Source organism: Heloderma suspectum, chromosome 14 (assembly GCF_057233095.1).
Source record: "Heloderma suspectum isolate Gila_16-S chromosome 14, 16-S_ref, whole genome shotgun sequence".
Classification (NCBI taxonomy): Eukaryota; Metazoa; Chordata; class Lepidosauria; order Squamata; family Helodermatidae; genus Heloderma; species Heloderma suspectum.
Genome location: NC_139471.1, coordinates 12,858,081 through 12,878,351, shown reverse-complemented (window position 1 = coordinate 12,878,351; position 20,271 = coordinate 12,858,081). Strand labels below are relative to the sequence as shown.

Genomic DNA, 20,271 nt, shown 5'->3' with positions numbered 1-20,271 from the left:
CACTGTGGGAATGCTGTGGACATCATATACCTCGACTTCAGCAAAGCCTTCAACAAAGTGCCCCATGATATCCTGATGACCAAACTAGCTCAAAGTGGGCTAGATGAAACAACTACCAGGTGGATCCATAGTTGGCTACAGGATTGGACTCAAAGAGTGCTTATCAATGGGATCTTCTCAAACTGGGGAGAGGTAACGAGTGGGGTACTGCAGGGCTCACTCCTGGGCCCAGTGCTCTTCAACAGTTTATTAATGACTTGGAGGAGGATCAAATTTGCAGATCACACAAAATTGGGTGGGATAGCTAATACCTTGGAACAGAAACAGAATTCAAAGTGATCTTGATAGACTGAAGTGCTGGGCAGAAAACAACAGAATGCTATTTAATAGGGATAAATGCCAAATTATCCACCTAGGAAAAAGAAACCAAATGTACAGTTACAAGATGGGGAATACTTGGCTCAAAAATACTACACGTGAGAAGGATCTTGAAATTGTTGTAGGTCACAAGCTGAATATGAGCCAACAATGGGATGTGGCTTCAAAAAAGGCAAATTCTCTTTTGGGCTGCATTAATAGAAGCATAGCTTCCAAATCCCAGGAAGTACTAGTTCCCCTCTACTCAGCACTGGTTAGGCCTCATCTGGAGTACTGTGTCCAGTTCTGGGCCCCGCTCTTTAAGAAGGATGCAGACGAACTGGAAAGGGTTTAGAGGGGGGCAACAAAGATGATCAGGGGACTGGAAACAAAACCCTATGAAGACAGACTGAAAGAACTGGGCATGTTTAGCCTTGAGAAGAGAAGACTGAGGGGAGATAGGATAGTGGTCTTCAAGTACTTGAAAGGTTGTCACAGAGAGGAAGGCCAGGATCTCTTCTCGATCATCCCAGAGTGCAGGACACGGAATAATGGGCTCAAGTTGCAGGAAGCCAGATTCTGGCTGAACATCAGGAAAAACGTCCTGACCATTAGAGCAATATGACAATGGAACCAATTCCCTAGGGAGGTGGTGGGCTCTCCCACACTAGAGGCATTCAAGATGAGGCTGGACAGCCATCTGAGGGATGCTTTGACTTAGATTCCTGCATTGAGCAGGGGGTTGGACTCGACGGTCCTATAGGCCCCTTCCAAACCTACTATTCTATGATTCTATGAAAATGTGCACGTTGTGGGGATTGGGGGGGGGGGGTTGTGCATTTTTACAAGTTCAAATTTGTGCAGATATGAATGTGAATTTGCACACATTCAGGAAATTCGGGAAAAAATCCAATTCCACAAATGAGCCAACAATGGAATGAAAGGCACCTGATAATCGGTGAAACACAGACAGAACAGATTTTACAAAATCCATACATCCTTAGAGGCTAGACATCTGTCAGAGATGCTGTAGTTGCATGATTCCTGAAGTGAGCAGGAGGTTGGACTAGATTACCTCCCAGATCCCTTTCAACTCTAACACTCTATGGCTTCAACGTATGCCTCCATAGCACAGCCCTACGATATTAAGCAAGAGCCCATCTCCTTGCCTTCCCCAAGGGGTGGTGTCTTGCAACATTAAGAGCTGGTCCATCTAGCAGTGAACCTTTCTCACTGATGAGACTTGATGAGATTTGGGGTTCCTTGGGTCTCTCTTGGCCATGAGGCCTTGGCTGCCCAGCTATGTTGCTTCAGGAGACAATCTATGGGGAAAACTATGTGGACCATCAGACATCTGACTTACCAACTGAGCAAACATCCGTGAAGTGGTCATCACCCTCTTCAGCATGGATTAGGTCATTTTTGCTCTTCTTTATTGTCGCTCTTTTCAGCACTGGATACAAAGGGGAATGGGAGAGAAAAGAACAAATGTGCCTGTTAGCATTTGGAAGCAAAGAAGCCCTCTCTACTTGCATACGCTTAGAGGCTCCACTTGCCTCTCCACCTGGAGGTGGGCTCCAGAGCAGCCACAAAGCACTAAACTATTACAAATCAGTGAGTTGACAGCTTCTCTCACAGGCTCTTATGAGAAGGCTCATTATTAATTTAGTCTTTCAGCTATGCTGTAATTTAGCCTCCTCTGTCCCTCCATGAACATCTTGGCTGAAAGCAAAGTGAGGCTGGAGAGGAGGAGCAGCTCTGCAGATGCCTCCCATGCTACCGTTTCCTATCCTATGCAGACACATGGAGGTACAGGAGAAATTTGCGCCTGTTGTGGCTTAGAAATTAATATTGCCACCAAATTTGGGGGGAGGGGAACACAAAACACACACGTATTTGGTGGCCAGTTTGGGAGGTCTAGCTAAATGACACCCATGACCCAGGTTTGAAGGGTTCCTAAGTGTAGACACCCAAGGTGGGCCCTCTTGGGCTTGCCTGGCCGCAGGAAGCACTCACACAAAGCAGTGCAGGGTGATGCCGCAATTTTAATAGGCCATAATGCCCCAGGGTGATGCTACAACAGCAGTATTGTGGGGAATGAATGTGGCAGCCAAATCAAGCCCAGCAGGGCTCAGAACACTGGATGGCTGGAGGAGAGAGAGAGAGAGAGAGAGAGAGAGAGAGATGATAGACCTATATCTCTAAGATAACTATATTTATCTATAAGATAATCTATATCTATATCATCTCTATCTCTAAGATAATTATATTTATCTCTATCTAGAAGATATTTATATATCTTATATCTTTAGATGGATGGATGGATGGATGGATGGATAGATAGATAGATAGATGATAGACCTATATCTCTAAGATATTTATCTATATCATCTCTGTCTCTAAGATAATTACATTTATTTCTATCTAGGAGATATTTATATATTTTATATCTTTAGATAGGTTAGATAGATAGATAGATAGATAGATAGATAGATAGATAGATAGATAGATAGATAGATGATAGACCTATATCTCTATCTCTAAGATATTTATATTTATCTATAAGATATTTATATATCTTATATCTTTAGATAGGTGATGATGTTGATGATAGACAGACATATAGATATAGATAAATATTATATATATATATATATATATACACACACACACACATAGATACACACTATGTGTGTGTATATATATCTATATATCTATATAACTTATAGAGATATGAGATATTTATCGATATCGATATCGATATCTATAAAACATTTATATTTATCTATATCTATATTTATGATGTATATCAATATTGATATCTCTAAGATATTTATATATCTTATATGCTTAGACAGATGAGAGAGAGAAACAGAGATGATAGATAGACAGACCTATAGATATAGATAAATATAAATATCTTATAGAGATATAAGATATTTAGATTTATCTGCACCCTGTCTCATCTGATCTCGGAAGCTAAGCAGGGTCAGCCCCGGTGAGTACTTGGATGGGAGACCTCCTGGGAATCAGGCTTCCTGCTCTGAGGAGGGGGTTGGACTTGATGGTCTTGTAGGCCCCTTCCAACCCTATGATTCTATGATTCTATGATCTGTATCTATATGATATTTATATGTATCTATATCTATCAAGATATTTATATATCTTATATCTTTAGATAGATGATAGATAGATAGATAGATAGATAGATAGATAGATAGATAGATAGACAGACAGACAGACAGACAGACAGACAGATCTATATACCTATATCTATACCTATACCTATATCTATCTGTATAGAAAGATAGAAAGACTGACAACAGAGTGTTCAAAAAATATATTCAAGCTAAACGTTTCAGCTTCTGTTGAGCCCTCATCGGTAAAAAATTTATATACAGGGGTTCAACCCTAGTTCTAATGAATTCAAAAGCTTGAATTCTGATGAATTAAAAAAATGGTGGTGGAGGGGGATAACATTGTTTTTACTGTCTTATTACAAATTCTGACAAAAGCAAAAGGGGGAACCCCCCAATAGTTCAGAAAACATGAAAAAAAATAATGGGATAAATGAGGAAAGAAATTATATTTATTGTAGCTCAGCATGTTTGGGATCTAATGGCCCTTCATCAGGGAATATTAGAAAGAAGAACATGTCAGATTTGGATAGCTTCAACCTCCTACGAGCTCAGTATTAGCATGAAATAAAAATGTGTGCGTGCAGTTTGCTGATTTTTTTTTTTTAACCAAGCTATGAAACAGGATCTCTGATGTCTGTCAGAGGATAATAGTATGAAAGGACTCCTTTTACAGGGAAGGGCAGTGGTTCAATAGAGTGTCATTTTTGTCCATACACACACACACACACACACACACAAAACATAGCTGTCCTCTAACCTCACCCTTGTGTAGTGGCTGAGCATACACTTTGTGGGAAACCTTTCTCAGCCAAAGGGACATGCCTATAAACATGCCTGTAAATATTCCCTGCATAACCCTCGAGGGTTTGGGAGGCACATGCAAGAGGTGGGTGTGGCCAAAATATTACCCATCTCTCATCTCTCCCCCTTCTCCTCCACTCTCTTTCTCTCCCTTCTCTTTCTGTCCCTTCTCTTTCTCTCACACTCTCTCTCTCCTCACCCTAACCTTCTATCTCCCCCCCCCCTGCCCTGGGGCATCACCAAAAGAGCACATTATCTGGAAAATGGTCATAGGGAATGTAACACGGGCTGGTTAGTCTTGCACCCACTATCTAGCAACTGACGTTACATGCCTATATTAGGTATCATAGAATAGTAGGGTTGGAAGGGGCCTACAAGGCCATCAAGTCCAACCCCCAGTAGGTTCTGGCAAGGTAGGTTCTGCCAAGGTTGTCTTGCACCATTCCCACCACCAGAGGCAAGAAGAAGATTGCATGTGTTGCATTTTATAATAATTACACTTTATGGGGAAGCCGAGAGTAATGAACACAGCCCTCAAACTCAGCTGGTGAGAAAGCCTGATAGAAGACCGCCAATGTCCCATTTTCAAATCCCAAGCATCTCCTGCCATGGAGGCTAAATGCTTTGCAATGTTAACAAAATTGCTGGGCAATTTAAAAAAAAAGAGAGAGAGAAATAAAAGTCTTTCATTGCTTTCAATTTAATGCCGCCCCCCCCCCCACCAAGCAAACCAAGCAAAGAAAAATATGATTCTAGCACGAAGACACGACATGGTGTGGTGATTATACACTGCTTACTTTGCACAACAAGCTCAGTCAAAAAGTTTGACCTAAGAGAAGACTCAGCATGGTCCTTGGGCCTGTAAAACCTCTTGCTTAGACCAAAATCTCAAGAGAAATGTGTGTTCCATTTCAACAACAAACCCTGGCAAGATCCGTTCTACACTGGGAGTTGGAGGGGAGATCAAGTACAGCCTTTCTCTTTGGGCAAGGGGGTGTTTTCTTGATATTTCCACACTCCCTGCATGCTTGGATCACACTAGAGAGCAGGGTTCCAATGCTGTTCTCCAACAGCCCAGCTCCAACGGGTTTGCCCCATCGGTGGATCCATCACCATTACAGACTCAGTGGCACAGGATGCATGAGACATGGCCCATATCTACCATCCATTCACCTGAAATAGCCATTAATTGAACTGAGGTTTCCCTGGATTCCACACACGTATCAGCGGCCCCGATACTGATCCAAATCCTGTAACCAGAGACCATTCATTCATTCATTGCATTTATACCCCGCCTTTTTTCCTCTTGCAAGGAACCCAAGGCGGCTTACATTATCCTCCTCCTCTCCGTTTTATCCTCATGACAACAACCCTGCGAGGTGGGTTGGGCTGAGAGTCTGTGACTGGCCCAAAGTCACCCAGTGAGCTTTCATGGCTGAGTGGGGACTAGAACCTGGATCTCCCTGCTCCTAGTCTAACACTCTTGCCACTACACCACACTGGCTCTCACATGATTCACCACCATCTGAATCTGAGACTCATGAAACTGAGACCTTTGAGCCAAGACCCCCAGGAACTGCAGCCCTGAGCCAGACCACACAGTGGAACCACTGTCCTCCCCCCTCCCCCCCCACCAGGACCTCATGTGTCAAATCTGCTCACCACTGCAGGTCTCATGCCCAGCAAGAAATAATGGAGAGGTAATGGAGTGCCAACCTCTGCCCCTTTAAGGTCCTCCACTTCAGCAAGGGAGAAGGAGCTGGGAGAGGTAGTCAGACTGAGAAACTGCATAAGACAGGTGAGGGGAACATGTGTCCCTCCAGATGTTGGTGGACTGCGACTCCCATCATACCTAGCCAGCATAGCCAATGGTGAATGATGATGTGGGTTGCAGATAGGGATGGCTGAACTCGCCCGCCACCACCTCCTGTGCTGCTTGCCAAATCCCCCACCAGCCTCCTGACCTTGTTTAGTGCCCGGGGCGAGCCGGCAGGCGGTCCGTGGGCACCCTGCAAGCAGAACTTGGCATCTTGCTGCTCTGGCAGCCACCATTTTGTGCAAAATGGTGGCTAGGCATTTTCTGTAAATCCCCATTTTACACAAATGACAGCCATTAATAGGACCATTTACACAATATTTTACTGGCACAGATGGTCAAATTAGACCAGTTACATCAGTAATTTTGCATAAATGGCCCTATTTATGGCCACCATTTGTGCAAAATGGGGGGTGACGGAAAGACTTAGCCACCATTTTGCACAAAATGGTGGCTGCCAGAGTCCCCATCACCACCCACCATCCCCTGGTTCTCTCCTCGCAAGGAAGGAGGGTGCGAGGGGTTGGCAGGTGGCAGAAAACTGGTGTGTGCCAAGTCAGGCAAGCATGGAAATCCATGGACTGGCATCCAGGGTGCTGCAAGAAATCATTGAACTCAAGCCCCAACTGGACTCCCGCAACATCCCTACTTGCAGACTAACATCTGGAGAACCACACATTCCCCATCCCTGATACAAGGACTAATTTAGTCCTTGCTGGAACAAGCTGTCTCTTCCCTGGGACCTGTCCAGGGTCTTGAAGGCCCTCTCTTTCATTGCCCTTGCTTCCTAAACGTTGAAGGCCCTCTAGTGTTCCTAGCCACTAGAGTGGATACTGTCCCTGCTTTGGCTCTGATCCAAACCACTGCCTGACCTGCTTCTTCCAGACATCTGCGGGCTCATCCTTGCCAGGACTGGAAACACTCTACCCTTCAGCTTCTGCCAATCTCTGTCCTTCCTTGGAGACAGGTATGCCAACACACGATGCAACCTCTACCCATCTTTGGACGCTCAACCAGCCGCAATGTTGGTACTAGGAAAAAAAATGTCCCTATGGTGCTGGGGTGTGTGAAAGCTGCAAATGATGCCCCCTAAAACCCTGACAAGTTGCCGTCCACTCACTGTTATAGCTGCCGCCGCCGCTAATCTCCACCGTTGCCGTGCCTCGCAGTACTAGGCCTTCAGAAGCGGCCCTCCCTGACAGTGAACGGGAGGAGAGAGAGAGAGAAACAACAACAGAGGAAGGGGTAGGGGGCAGGAAGAGGAGGAGGACACGAGAGGATGAAAGATGGTCAGAAAAGGAAACGGGGAGTGTCTCTTTTTTTACTGCACTCCCGCCAACTGGAATGTCTTACGAGTTTGATGTCAAGAGCATCAGTGGAAAAGGACCTTCTATGTCTTGGTAGACCTGCCCTGACAAAAGGAACATAATGTACCTTGCTGGACATGAAAGCTTCGAGGTCCTCTGTCCTAGGAAATGGTGAGGGTAAAATATGCCTTTCTGGGTTTATGTAGGATCACCACACCCTGTTATGTCTTACTGCTTAAAGGAGGAGGGGTCTTTGACAAAATCTGCTTAGGAACCCTTGTTCACAGACTGGCTGTTCTGGTAGCCTTAACACAGAAAAAAATCCTTCAACCTTTCCATGCTAAGCCAACGCTGGTGAACTGCCCTGCACAGACAAGGACATCAAGTAGATCCCTGTAACCACACAACAACAACTCGGTACAAAAATCACCAACCTGACCTCCAGAAATCTCAGTGCCACTTCACATTTTACGTGGCAATCACCTTTCCTGCAGCTGTACCAGAGCTCCCTATAGCAAATGCATCCAGTGTGATGGGCCAGTACTTATTATTCCTTGATGCCTGAAGGCATGGGAGAGGGAATCCCAATTGACAGCCCCTACCTGGCCCATGTCTGCTTCATATGCATCTAATTCTTCATGCTCCAGGGATGTGCTGTAGGGAACACCGCTGTAGCAAACAAGATTGCAGTGCAAAAATGACTCTTGGAAAATTCATCTTGAGGCAGATGTGGGTTCCCAGCTCATTCAAGACACAAAATGCACACCCTCTCCACCACACTAAAAGTTACCAAGACACACACAGCATATGAACCTCAAGTAAAAGAAGAGAAATGCAGAGCAAAGGAACCTACCATCCAGGGGGGACTTCTCTTCAGCATTCTTGTCTTCCTCTGCTAACATCACCTCCTCTGAAAACATGGAAAGAACAGCACTCAGACTCAGATAAAAGCGCATTGTCAGCCACAGAATGAGGAATCTGAGGGCCAAAGCGTCATAAAGCATCCAGTTGGAGGGGGACCATAGTAGTTCACTAGTTTCAGCACATGCTTGGTACGCAGAAGGTCTGAGGTTCCATCTCCAACATCTCTAGGCTTAGGTAGCTTGCAATGGAAAAGACCCTTTATCGGAAACCCTTGAGAGCAGCTGCAAGAGAGCAGACAATAGAGCATAGCTGGGCAACCTTTTGGGACCATGGGCACACTTGGCCATTTGAGAAACTGTCCTGGGCACCACCACAAATGGCTGCCATGGGAGGTGTGGCAAAGGACAAGTAACCTGCCCCAAAGACTGAGTACAAGAGAAAGGTGGGGTCTGAGCTTCAACACAGTAAACAACTCCTTTCTTTGAACCCACAGTTTTCAGCACCAACAGAAACCTATTTCTCAGCGATTCCTTGTGCTTTGATTTGTTTTTAAAGTGGGAGGGGTAGGGCACCTTGACAGGCACCAAGAAACGTATCCGGGGGGGTGCACTGGTGCCCATGGACACGACATGGAGTACCCCCGCCCTAGATATACAAATAGTTGTGAACTGGTATAGGGCAGGTTCAACACACATGATGCAGTAAATCAGATCTGACTCCCCAACCCATTTAAAAGCAGCCATGGGGCTCTGATTTTGAATGCAGCAGGAGCGCTTAGCCCTTCCTCACCACCACTGTTTTCCTGATCTAAATCCTCCCCATATCTCAAACTAGGGATGTACGAAAGTCACTTACCTTTCCGCGGATTATGTTGATGGGGGGGGAGGCGATCCGTTCCTCCCCGCCGGAATCCTCCACGGCCGGCTGTGCTCCGCGGCAGCTCCGCGGAGCAGCCGGCCAGGCCCAGCCAGGCCAGAGCCGTCCGCAGCTGGATTTCCAGCCGCAGATGGCTTGGGGGGGGGGACACGCGTATGCAAATGGCAGCGGCTACGGCTGCTGCCATTTGCGTTCCTTATTTTTAGCAGTCTTAATCTACCTAAATATTTACGTAGACTATGATGGCGAAAATAAAGGGGAGTGCAAATAGCGTAGCGGGCGCTATTTGTGTCCCTTTTTGATTCGCTGTTTTAGCCTACATAAATATTTACGTAGGCTAAAACGGCGAATCAAAAAGGGACGCAAATAGCGCCCGCTACGCTATTTGCGTTCCCCTTTATTTTCGCCGTCATAGTCTACATAAATATTTACGTAGACTAAGACGGCCAAAAATAAGGAACGCAAATGGCGGTGGCCATAGCCACCGCCATTTGCGTACGCGGTTTTGTTTTGTTTTTTTAAACCCAGCCATGATAGGCTACGTAAATCTTTATGTAGCCTATCACGTCGTTTTGTGTTTTTTTTTTAGAAGACTGCAAATGGCGGCGGTGGCAGCCGGTCGGAAGACCAGCCTCCGCAGCTGCCGCCGTCGAAGCCGCCGCCGGAGCTGCCGCCGCCCGGAAAATCCGTCCCAGGTAAGTCTCGTCCCGGGGGGGATCCGCAGGGGGCGAGGAGGGGCAGGCCGTTCTGCCACGGAGTTCGGGGGGCCAAATGCACTGGCATTCGGCCTCACCGAGATCCGTGGCGGAATTCTCTGCCATCCCTACCTCAAACGCACTTTGATGCACAAACTGGAAACTGGAGGCACCTGTATTGATTTCAGTTGAGAAAATAGTGCCCATGCTTGTGGGGAGGGTCGCATTAAATATCACTGTTCCATTCAAAACTGGAGCCTCTCTGTGTCTGATTTAAAGGAATATATATTGAAAATGAGAGAGCCAATCAGTGTCAGGTTCCTGTTTTACTGGCTGGTAGTTACTCTGAGGAAGGAACTGGGGCCACCATTGAGGGCTGATCCCCCTCTCCCTGAATGAAAGCCTCCAGAGAAGCAGCTCTCGGGACGCGATTTGCTTCAGTGAAGGGAGGGTGACCACCATCAAGGGCTGAGCTTTTCCAGCTGCTCTCCTCCACCACCATGCGTGGAAGCCTTATCAGACATCGCTTCAATGGAGATGGTAAAATAGGACACAGCAGCATGAACAACATGGAGCGGGAGCAGACTGAGTTTTCAATCTATTGTTGAGGTCTTTGGAGTCCAGCATGTCTTTGAGGGGAGCTGGAGCGTCTGAAGAGAGTGTTGGGGAGGGCGGGACCATCATAGAAGTATCATGGCAGAAGGGGTCATGGCTGGGGGGGTGGGGCTCAGGTGTTGGGAAGATGATCTCAACATTTATGTCCCAGGGCATGGTCTGAAGGCCCATGAGGCAGCCACCTTGCTGAAGCTAAGCAGGCTTGGGTCTGGTCAGTGCTTGGAAGGGAACTTGGGAACCACATGTAGCCACCTTGAGTTCCACAATGGAAGAAAGGTGGGATATAAACAAACAAAAAAAATAAATAAATTTATTTATGTGCTATTTTGCCTTCCAGCCCATCCTCTAGCCTGGATAATGGTGGTGGCCTGTCTGCAGTCCCCTCAAGTCTCATGGTGCTACTGATAAATGCCAGGTCAGTCAAGGGGAAGGGTGTGACCATATGCAATTTGCTCCTGGAAACCAACGCTGACCTGATGTGCTTAACAGAGGCCTGGTTGGATGAAAGGGGAAGTGTAAACCTCTCCTGCATCGAGCAGGGGGTTGGACTCGATGGTCTTGTAGGCCCCTTCCAACCCTACTATTCTATGATTCTATGTGTTCTCCAGGTTATGGGGTGCAAGGCTTGAGGGGTAGGGAAGTGGGTGGCTTTAGTCCATAAAGTTTCCTTCTCCTTGAGCAGATACCCCATTCAGAAGTCAGCCAGTTCTGAGTAGGGATGTATGAATCCCCTACCTGCCAGTCAATGGGGGGGTGATCCATTCCTCCCCCCGGAATCCCCACTGGCTGGCTCCACTCTGCAGCAACTCCACGGAGCCGCCAGTCGGCTCCGTACAGCAAGCGATATGGCCGCCATTGCTGTGTCGTATTGCTGAGCACGCACTGCAGGAAGGGATCCGGATGCAAATGGCGTCTGCTGCACCATTTGCATCCCTGTTTTTTCACGCTATAGGCTATGCATTTGTATTCACGTAGATATTTGCGTAGCCTATCGCGTGAAAAAACAGGGACGCAAATGGCATAGTGGACACCATTTGTGGCTGTAAAGCTGTTAGACTGACCTAAATGCAGCCATTTACGGCTGCATTTAGCTTAATCTAAGACCTTTACGGCCGCAAATGGCATAGCGGACACCATTTGCGTCCGGATCCCTTCCTGCACTGAGTGCTCAGCGATATGGCATGGCAATGGTGGCCATATCACTTGCTGTATGGAGCCAGCTGGCGAGGAGAATCCAGCTCCATGCGGGTCCGGCGGAAGGCAGAGGGAGGTGGACCTGTTCCACCACGAACTCCAGAGGCTGGATTCAAAAGAATCCGGCCTCAATGGAGTCCATGGTGGAATTCTCCGCCATCCCTAGTTCTGAGTGTCCTTTCATGGTGCCGAGTTGTAGAGACCAGATGGGGATTATTGGTGTACTGTCCACCCCACTGCCTAGCAGTCTCCCTGCCTGAGCTTATGGAGGTGGTCCAGACATTAACATCCATGCTGAGGCTGTCTTGTGTGGAGTGGCCTGTCTCAAATAATACCTGGCCCAATCCATGTGGCAGGACACAATCTGAATTTGGCCTTCTGTACTGGAATGGGTGGGTGATTTGTGGGTGGGGGAGCCTACGATGAGTCCATTGTCATGGACAGATCACTATCTGGTGTGGGAGAAAAAACTTTATGTCAGGCCTGAACCAAAGTATTAGGCCTGAACCACAGTCTCCAAGATAGAAAAATACAGAGAACATTGTAAGAGAGTAGCTGAGAAAAAGAAGACACAAGGAGAGTGGAATAAACAATTTTGAGCACAGATAAAGGAGACTCCGACTCCTGTCTCATGAGGACAATGGACAGACAAACCCATTCCCTACTGAGGTAAGTTACTGCCTTGCAAGAGGAATTTTCAGATCATTGTGCCCCAGCTGTGCTTCTTTATTTATTCATGTCAGAAGCATCACAATTAAAAACATATTATAACACATAACATTTGAAATATAAGATGTAGAAGCTAAGATATGTAAAAGTTAGACAAATCTTGCCCCAAAACTAGCAACATTAATTGCGTTCTGTCGCGCTATCGTAAGGTCCTCATATGTGCACTAGTCAGGGCACAAAGGGCAAGTATACATATGTGTTGTTGTCTGCAAGTCTCCACAGTCGCTTAGGGCAGAGATCACCGGATAGCCCCATTAATTTAGAGTATCTCTAGATCTTGTTACACCCGTGCACAGTCTATTCAATGATTTCCAAACTTCCCAGCTTTCATCGAAACCTTAAGCTGTGCTTAAGGGTGTATTCACAGTTAGGGAGTACTGATGCATACGTGAGCACCCCCAACCATAATGTGATTGGATATAGATAACATATGTAAGCTTTAATTGGCTAAAGTATTTCTCTTCATATTTCTACTATGTACTTTGTTTTCCTTTAAAAACCCATGTAACCTGTTCCCAAATTGTAGTTCCTTTGGGAATTACCCATGTATACATGCTCTGAATAAAGTGTGATTTCAGATACGTGACCACCAGCCTCATCCTTTCGGCAGGGATGGTTTTCATTGTCAGGAGCACCCTTGCTGCCTTCTGAAATCCTCAAGTAGCCAGAATCAACACTCAGAAAATAGGGCTCTTTTCCAAGGCTTTATTTCCATTCAACCTAATGACACAAACAGATGGTAATTGCATGAGCCTAAGAGGGAAACTTTCAAACTGTGGTGCTGGAGAAGACTCTTACGAGTCCCCTGGACTGCAAGGAGGTCAAATCAGTCCATCCTAAAGGAAATCAACCCTGAGTGCTCATTGGAAGGACAGATACTGAAGCTGAAGCTCAAATATTTTGGCCACCTAATGCAAAGAGAAAACTCTCTGGAAAAGACCCTGATGTTGGGAAAGACTGAAGGCAAAAGGAGAAGGGGACAGCAGAGGATGAGATGGCTAGATAGCATCACCAATGCAATGAAAATGAACTTCAGCACACTCTGGGAGAGAGTGCAGGACAGGAAGGCCTGGCGTGCTATGGTCCATGGGGTCACGAAGAGTTGGACACGACTGAACAACAAGAGGGAAACTTAAGAGAGCTGCCTACTTGGGGTTTCTAGCCTTAGTGAATCAGCTGATCTTCATTTGGAGGGTAAAGGCGGGAAGCCTCTGAACTTAAGGGCTAGGAGGCAAATGTCCACCCCTTTCCCGTGGGGCATCGGGGCGCAGCTGTTGATGTCACGCCAAGCAGGCTGAGTGCCTCCTCTCAGCACCCTCCATCTCCCGCTTGTCCCTGCGCCGGCGCCTAGCATCCCAAAGCTCCAGTTGTCCCTCCCCCTGCCTGCCAGGGTTGCTACCACTCTCAGGAATGTGAGCAGGGAGGGTCTCTTCCTCCGGTGGTGCTTCTGAACAGCACGCAGGTTCCTCTCCCATGGTTTCTATCTCTTCCTCAGAATCAGAACTGCTTTGGGGCTCTATGGGCTCCGATCCAACCCTGACACTCATTCCCTTTCGTTTCCCTACACTTTTCCCCACACTGGTTAGGTTTGCAAATTGCCTCTACCCTTTACAGGAGTGGAGGACCAACTTTAATGGTCTGCCCTCAGTAACTTATGGATCTAGATGGCTTCTTTATGTCACTGGGGGAGCTTCCCACAGAGCTGGCCAGTGGTCCTCCTGGGGTCCTGGACAACTCCTGGAATCAGCAAGCGACTAGGACTAGGACTGTTCCTAAAGGTCCTTGGCCAGACTGTAGAGTCAGCTGGTATTCTGAGGAGCTGAGTGGGATGAAACGACAAGGTTGACAATTAGAATGCAGATGGCATAAGACTCAAAGCAAAGATGGCCAAACAGAAATTACAGCCCATTTTAGGCCCTAATCTATGGCTAACAAGCTGAAACTTAAACTTGAGGCAGAACTACTGTAGGTTGGGAAATCTGCTAATCTGGATGGGGTTTTAGAGCTGATTCTGGGTAGGAAACACTCCCCCCGAAGGGCCAGGTACTCAGTTTGAGAATGAGACTCCTAGACGCAGAGCTATCTGTGGAGGCACAGGGGGCATCTGTATCCAGGAGTGCTTTTTACTGGCTTGGACTGATTTGGCAGCTGCAGCTATAACTAGAGGAAGCTGACCTAGCCAATGCTTTGTCTATGTCCAGGTTTGATTACCACAATGGGCTTCACACGGGGCTGCCCTTGAAGATGATTCAGTTAAGGCAAAACTGCAACTGGTACAGAAGAGAAAGCTTGAGTGAGCTAAGCATTCAGGTCATATTATTTATCATGACTCCCCTAGGGGGTTCCTCATCAGATGAAGAGCTTGAGCCTCCAGCATCAGATGTTACCAGGGAACAACTTGCCTCAGAGGACCCTGGCACTACCCAAGATGATCCTGACCCCTTAAGGGTGATGCCTTCAGATTTGCCTCCTGAGAGTAGGGATGCTGCAGGAGGGGGCGGACTGCTGTGCTTGCCCAACTCAGCAGGCACCAAGTCGGACAAGCGTGATGGTCACTGCTGGTCTGCCAAGCTGCCATTTTGCATAAAAATTATGGCTCGACCTTTTTAAAAAAATCCCCATTTATGCAAATGGTGGCTGTAAAGGGGCCATTTACACAAGATTACAGGCACAAACACTTTCGCAAGATGTGGGCTTCCTGGGAAGCTGAAATGCTCTCTTTCTGGTTTCTGAATACTGCCATTTCTGGTGTGAGAATTCTGCCCATTTATTCTTTTGCAAAGAGACTGGCCATGCTTTCGAGTTCTCCAGAACTCTTCTTCAGGCCAGCTGCTAAACAAAATCAGAGGGGGTGAGTGGGAGGGAGAGATTACTTTAGATTCCTCTCCAAAGTGTTGCCCTCCAGAAGTTTTCAACTACTGCTCCCATCATCCTAAAACATTGGCTATACTGGCTTTGGCTTATTGTAGTCCAAAACACCTGGATGGTACCATGTTGGGGAAAGCTGGAGGAGTTTCTGTGTGGCAGAAAACAGAAGAAACAAGAAGCATGGTAAACTTTATGTTAGCAAAGCTGGAACTGAATATTAGGTGGTGCACCAGTTTTATTTTTTGTTTTGTTTTTTTAAAAAAACAGAGTCAAGAGACCCAAATTGAATAGTATTACCTAGTGATTAGAAGGCATGTCCATCTAACATGAAAGTCCTATAATCAGAGATAGATATTTTTCTGAAATTCCTTGCAATATTGATTTCCACCATGCACCTCTGCTTATAACTTGGGTATCAGTGCAGCTATGTACAATGACCTCCAGTGATCATCCCACTGATCACGAACTCTGATCAAGAAAATATTCTGGCTGTCCTTGGAACCATATTTGATTGAGTTTCATTCTAAATTTCTGAAACTTGCTACCATTTACTTGAAAGCAGCATCCATGGATTCCATTACATCTATTTGCATCTCTAAATTCTCTGAAGCTGACCCTCCAACATCATTCTAGACTAAACAGCAGAAAGGAAGTCTCCTGTCTGCTGGGGAAGAGGTTGGATTAGTGGATTTATCTCCTTAAAAAGCAGCAACAGTGCATTCAATGAAAAAGATAAAATAGAGCCACTTCTTTGGTTTTAATCTGAGCCAACAAAAGTCTCCCAGGAAGACACACACACACACACACACACACACACACTGCTGCACGTACTTGTAAGAGACACTGTCTGCAAAAGCCCATGTCGGGTCTGAGGAATTCTTTTATCTTCTTGGAGAGAGGGATGGTTAGAAATGCAGCACGAGAAACTGGAGTTTAATGAAGAAGAAGCAGCAAGTTCATTTCCATGGATTGGGTTAGGGTGCCTTAGAGGTCCTTTGTAATTAGGACGTTAAGCATGAGTACTACAGCACTGTTCTTTCAGCTCCCCCCCCCCTGCAACCTTCTTATTGAAGGCAGAAAGAGGCCATTTTCACAGCTGGGCTGTAGGCAACAGTCCAAGGTGAGCCAGGAGCTAGAAACCAGGAATCATGGGACAAAAGCCAATAGCAAGGGCCAAAAAGTAAGACAGCATCTGAGGACAAACACGGAGGCAGGATCGAGAATCAAGCCAGGACTGAAGAGCAAGTAAGGATTAGAGATGTCAGAGAAATCCTCCACAGACCCCAATGAGGCCGGATTCTATTGAATCTGGCCCCCTGAAGTCCATGGAGGATCGGATCTCTTACCTCCGCCTCCCTGCGAAGTCCTCGCCAGCCGGATCCTGCCGGCCACTGGCTCCGAAGCCCCAGTGATATGGCCGCCATTGCCGTATCGCTGGCTGGACTGATGGACTACGGACACAAATGGCATCTGCTACATCATTTGCGTCCCTGCTCTTCGACGTGATAGGCTACGTAAATCTTTATGTAGCCTATTGCATGAAAAAACAGGGATGGAAATGGCGTATTTTCATCCCTGTTCCTTCGTGCGATAGGCTATGTAAAGATTTACGTAGCCTATCACGTCAAAGAGCAGGGATGCAAATGGAGTCCGCTACGCCGGACGCCATTTGCATCCGCAGTACGCCAGTCCAGCCAGCGATACGGCAATGGCGCCCGCATCGCTGGGGCTTCGGAGCCAGCTGGCGGCTCCGCAGAATCGTCGCGGAGTGGAGCCAGCCAGCAAGGATCACGGGGGGAGGGACGGATTGCCTCCCCCCCCCACCAGAATGGCAGGTAAGTAATTCGTACATCCCTAGCAAGGATACAGAAACATGCCAGAGCTCAAGAAGAACCTGTTGCCAGAGCAAGGCTCACACGGAACAGGAAACCCCTTTATATTGGCCACCCATCCAGTCCAGTGCCAGACTGCACAGGTAGAGTCATTCCAAGGTCTGAGGGTACTTCTCTTAGAAGCTGCCACCTGGAGTTCAATGCAGGTTCACATGGGACATTTGCATGCAGACTCAGCAACTCCTGACAGTAGCTGACGTTTCTTCCCAGAGCAGAAGCAGTTGCTGCTGTTTCTTATTATTTGCATATCCAGGGCCGGCCTTAGGGTTGGGTGAGCTGGGCAGTCACCCAGGGTGCTGAGCTGAGGGGGGCACCAAGCTGAGCTCACTGGCTGTTTTTTTAATGTGCTGTCTGCAGTGAGCCAGGGTGACAAAAAGCAAGTGACTGCAACCTTTCTTTCAAGGTTCTACAGGTTGCCGGGGGTACTAACTACAAAAAAAACCTTCCTTCAATTAGCTTAAAAGCGTGTTTCTTTCTCCATTTTCACTCTGATGTCATTTGTCATTTGCGCCAGGTAAAATTCAGCGGAGTGCAGCTTTCCTTTGACGCACATTACCAAGCATTTAGCCTTTCAAATACTCTAAACACTATAAGCGTTATCTAAATCATGATAAAATAAAGCCGTGAGCTGTAAGAGGTCAGCTGGATACTTTTTTTACTTATAACTTTTCCTTATTATTTTTGAAGATAAAAATAATGGATATTCTAAAATAAAGGATGCTTAACAAAAGACAGGAACTGCTGCAAAGCAAAACATATTCTAAGTAAAACCTGTGATAGTTCCTGCTATGTCGCACAGCGCATGGCCGCTGCTTAGAATGTGGCTTTTCAAACTCTGGCTTGTGCAAACTGCAGCACAGCGGCTGAGAGATCAAGGTTTTGAGCAATGTCATTCTCGATAGACATCACACCTGCAACAGGCCCCATAAATCCTCTAGCCAGCCCTGTAAAACTGACTACAGGGAGAGGAGGGAACCAAAGGCATACCTTCTCACCCAGGGCATTCATCCTAGGACTGGCCCTTTATACAGAAAACCTTCTGACCGATACACATACCTATATGCCAGCCATTACCATCCTCATCCCATTATAAAATCCACTGTATACAGCCAAGCCATCCATTACAGACGCATATGCTCTAATGAACAAGATCTTGACAATCAGTCAAACATACATAAATGAGCATCCTTGAAGTTCAAATTCAACCCAAACTTGGTAAACAGCAAGATTAATAAGACTAAATGAATGCCTAGAAGTAAGCTGCTTTGACACCAGCAAGATAGAAATCTTCATAGAACACCTTTAGTTGTCACTTGTAGCTCGTAGTTCAGGGTGCTGCCGCACATTTTCAGAGACTTACAGCCCATCCTGGAAAATCAACCCATGCTCCGAGACATAGCGGGAGGTCCCCCTATGCTATCTGATGTCCTGCGTTGTCTGCAGCAGACTCTGAGTGAAGGGGCTAACCAAGAAACAAAGTAATGAAGCAGGCAACGGTTCTAGCCCACAGGTCTCAGTACAATCACGAGATCAGGAGAACAAAATTCAAGGCACCAAAGCTGATGGAACAATATTGTTCCAGCATCGGCTAGGCAGCCACTGAAGGCTTTAAACACCAGAGCCTGCTGAGCCTCACCCAGAGCCCAGCCTCAGTACATTAGAGCTCTCTGGTCAGAGCCCTACTCATGAGGAGTCACTTTCTCCTGAGGAGTGCTTCTTTGCAAGCAAGCGCTCCTTCTCACAGGAGCTCTACTGGCCCGTCGCTTGAGGCGATGACACTGCTGGGGGCCAGAGGATTGCTCAACCTCTGCCTCAGAGGCAGAGTCCCCTCTTCCTGGCAGGGATAGACCTGCAGCCATCTCCCCCAAGGGTCCAGACTCCTCCTGGTCTGGTGACAGTGACTGACATGGGGTACCCTCAGTTTTTGGGAGCTCTAGCTCTCCTGAGGAGGAGGATTCCGCCAAAGGGGGCATGACATCTTATAGACAGCCACCTAACCTGAAACAATAGTTGGCCAGGGACAAATCCTCAGAGGAAGATACCAGACCTTGCAATAAACCTAAATGCCAACTGTGCCCATTAATAAACAGCAGTGATCATGTAAGCGGACCCAATGAGGCTATCTACCATGTCCAGGGCAAGTAGAGGGATGCCAACAGAATCTGAGCGGGGGGTGAAGTCCAGTGGACTCCCCCTCCCCCTGACTCCACCTCCTGGACCCTGTTTGCTGAGCCACTGCACAGTTACCGGACCCATTCGCAAGTGCCGCATGGTCTATGAGCACCTGGTGGCCACCCATCCCCTTAGCAAGCCACCATTTTGCGGCTCTGGGTTTTCCAGAAATGTAATGTTACATACATGGCAGGCATAAAGGGGGCACTTATGCAACATGGCAGGCATAAATGGTCTATTTCTCCTTGTAACGTTGTGTAAATGACCCCTTTACAGGAGCCATTTACACAACATTATATTTCCAGAAGACCCAGAGCTGCCATTTTTATGCAAAATGGTGGCTTGCTAAGGGGATGGGTGACCCCATGACACTTGCCAGGCCATCCAGGAGCTCATGTGGCAAGCAGGGATGGGCAGCGGTGGATGTTCAGTGAGCACCCAGCAAGCACGGATACAGGTGAGTCCGTTCATTCTTAGGAAAGTATACCTGTGTATCATCAAATGCTATGTATTTAATCTCCTGCATCAAGCGCCCCGAAGTCACTTGCATTGGCCAAATAAGACTGTCTTTAAGACAAAGATTAAATGGGTACAAATCAGACATTAAGCATAAGAACATCGATAAGCCCGTCAGTGAACATAGGGATGTTAGAGAAATCGGCCGCAGATTCAAATGAGGCCAGATTCTTTGGAATCCAGCCTCAGGAATCCGCAGCAGATCGGCACCACTTACCTCCACTCCAGGAGGGTTGGAGGCAGGACGGCGCTCGGATGCTTCTTCCACCGGGGCCGTTCCCCTCCTCCGCGCTGATCGCCATTTCTTTTTTTATTTCTTTTTTAAAGGTGATCGGCAGGATGTGCCCATAGATTTACATGCAAAATAGAGCTGTGAATCTTGGGTATAAGCCTATGGACACATAGACTTATATGCAAGATTCACGGCTC

At 47.0% G+C, this 20,271-nt stretch overlaps 1 protein-coding gene across 1 annotated transcript in view; it reads right to left on the bottom strand.

Annotated features, from left to right (window-relative positions):
• CACNA1B (calcium voltage-gated channel subunit alpha1 B) overlaps positions 1-20,271 on the bottom strand; it is a 479,093-nt gene that overhangs the window by 220,447 nt on the left and 238,375 nt on the right. Inside the window, exons 9-11 of the mRNA XM_084821407.1 lie at positions 8,275-8,331; positions 7,235-7,309; positions 1,721-1,810 (exon numbers count right to left, since the gene is read on the bottom strand). Of these exons, the coding sequence (XP_084677533.1) occupies positions 1,721-1,810; positions 7,235-7,309; positions 8,275-8,331 (222 nt within the window). The remainder of the gene's footprint in view (positions 1-1,720; positions 1,811-7,234; positions 7,310-8,274; positions 8,332-20,271) is intronic.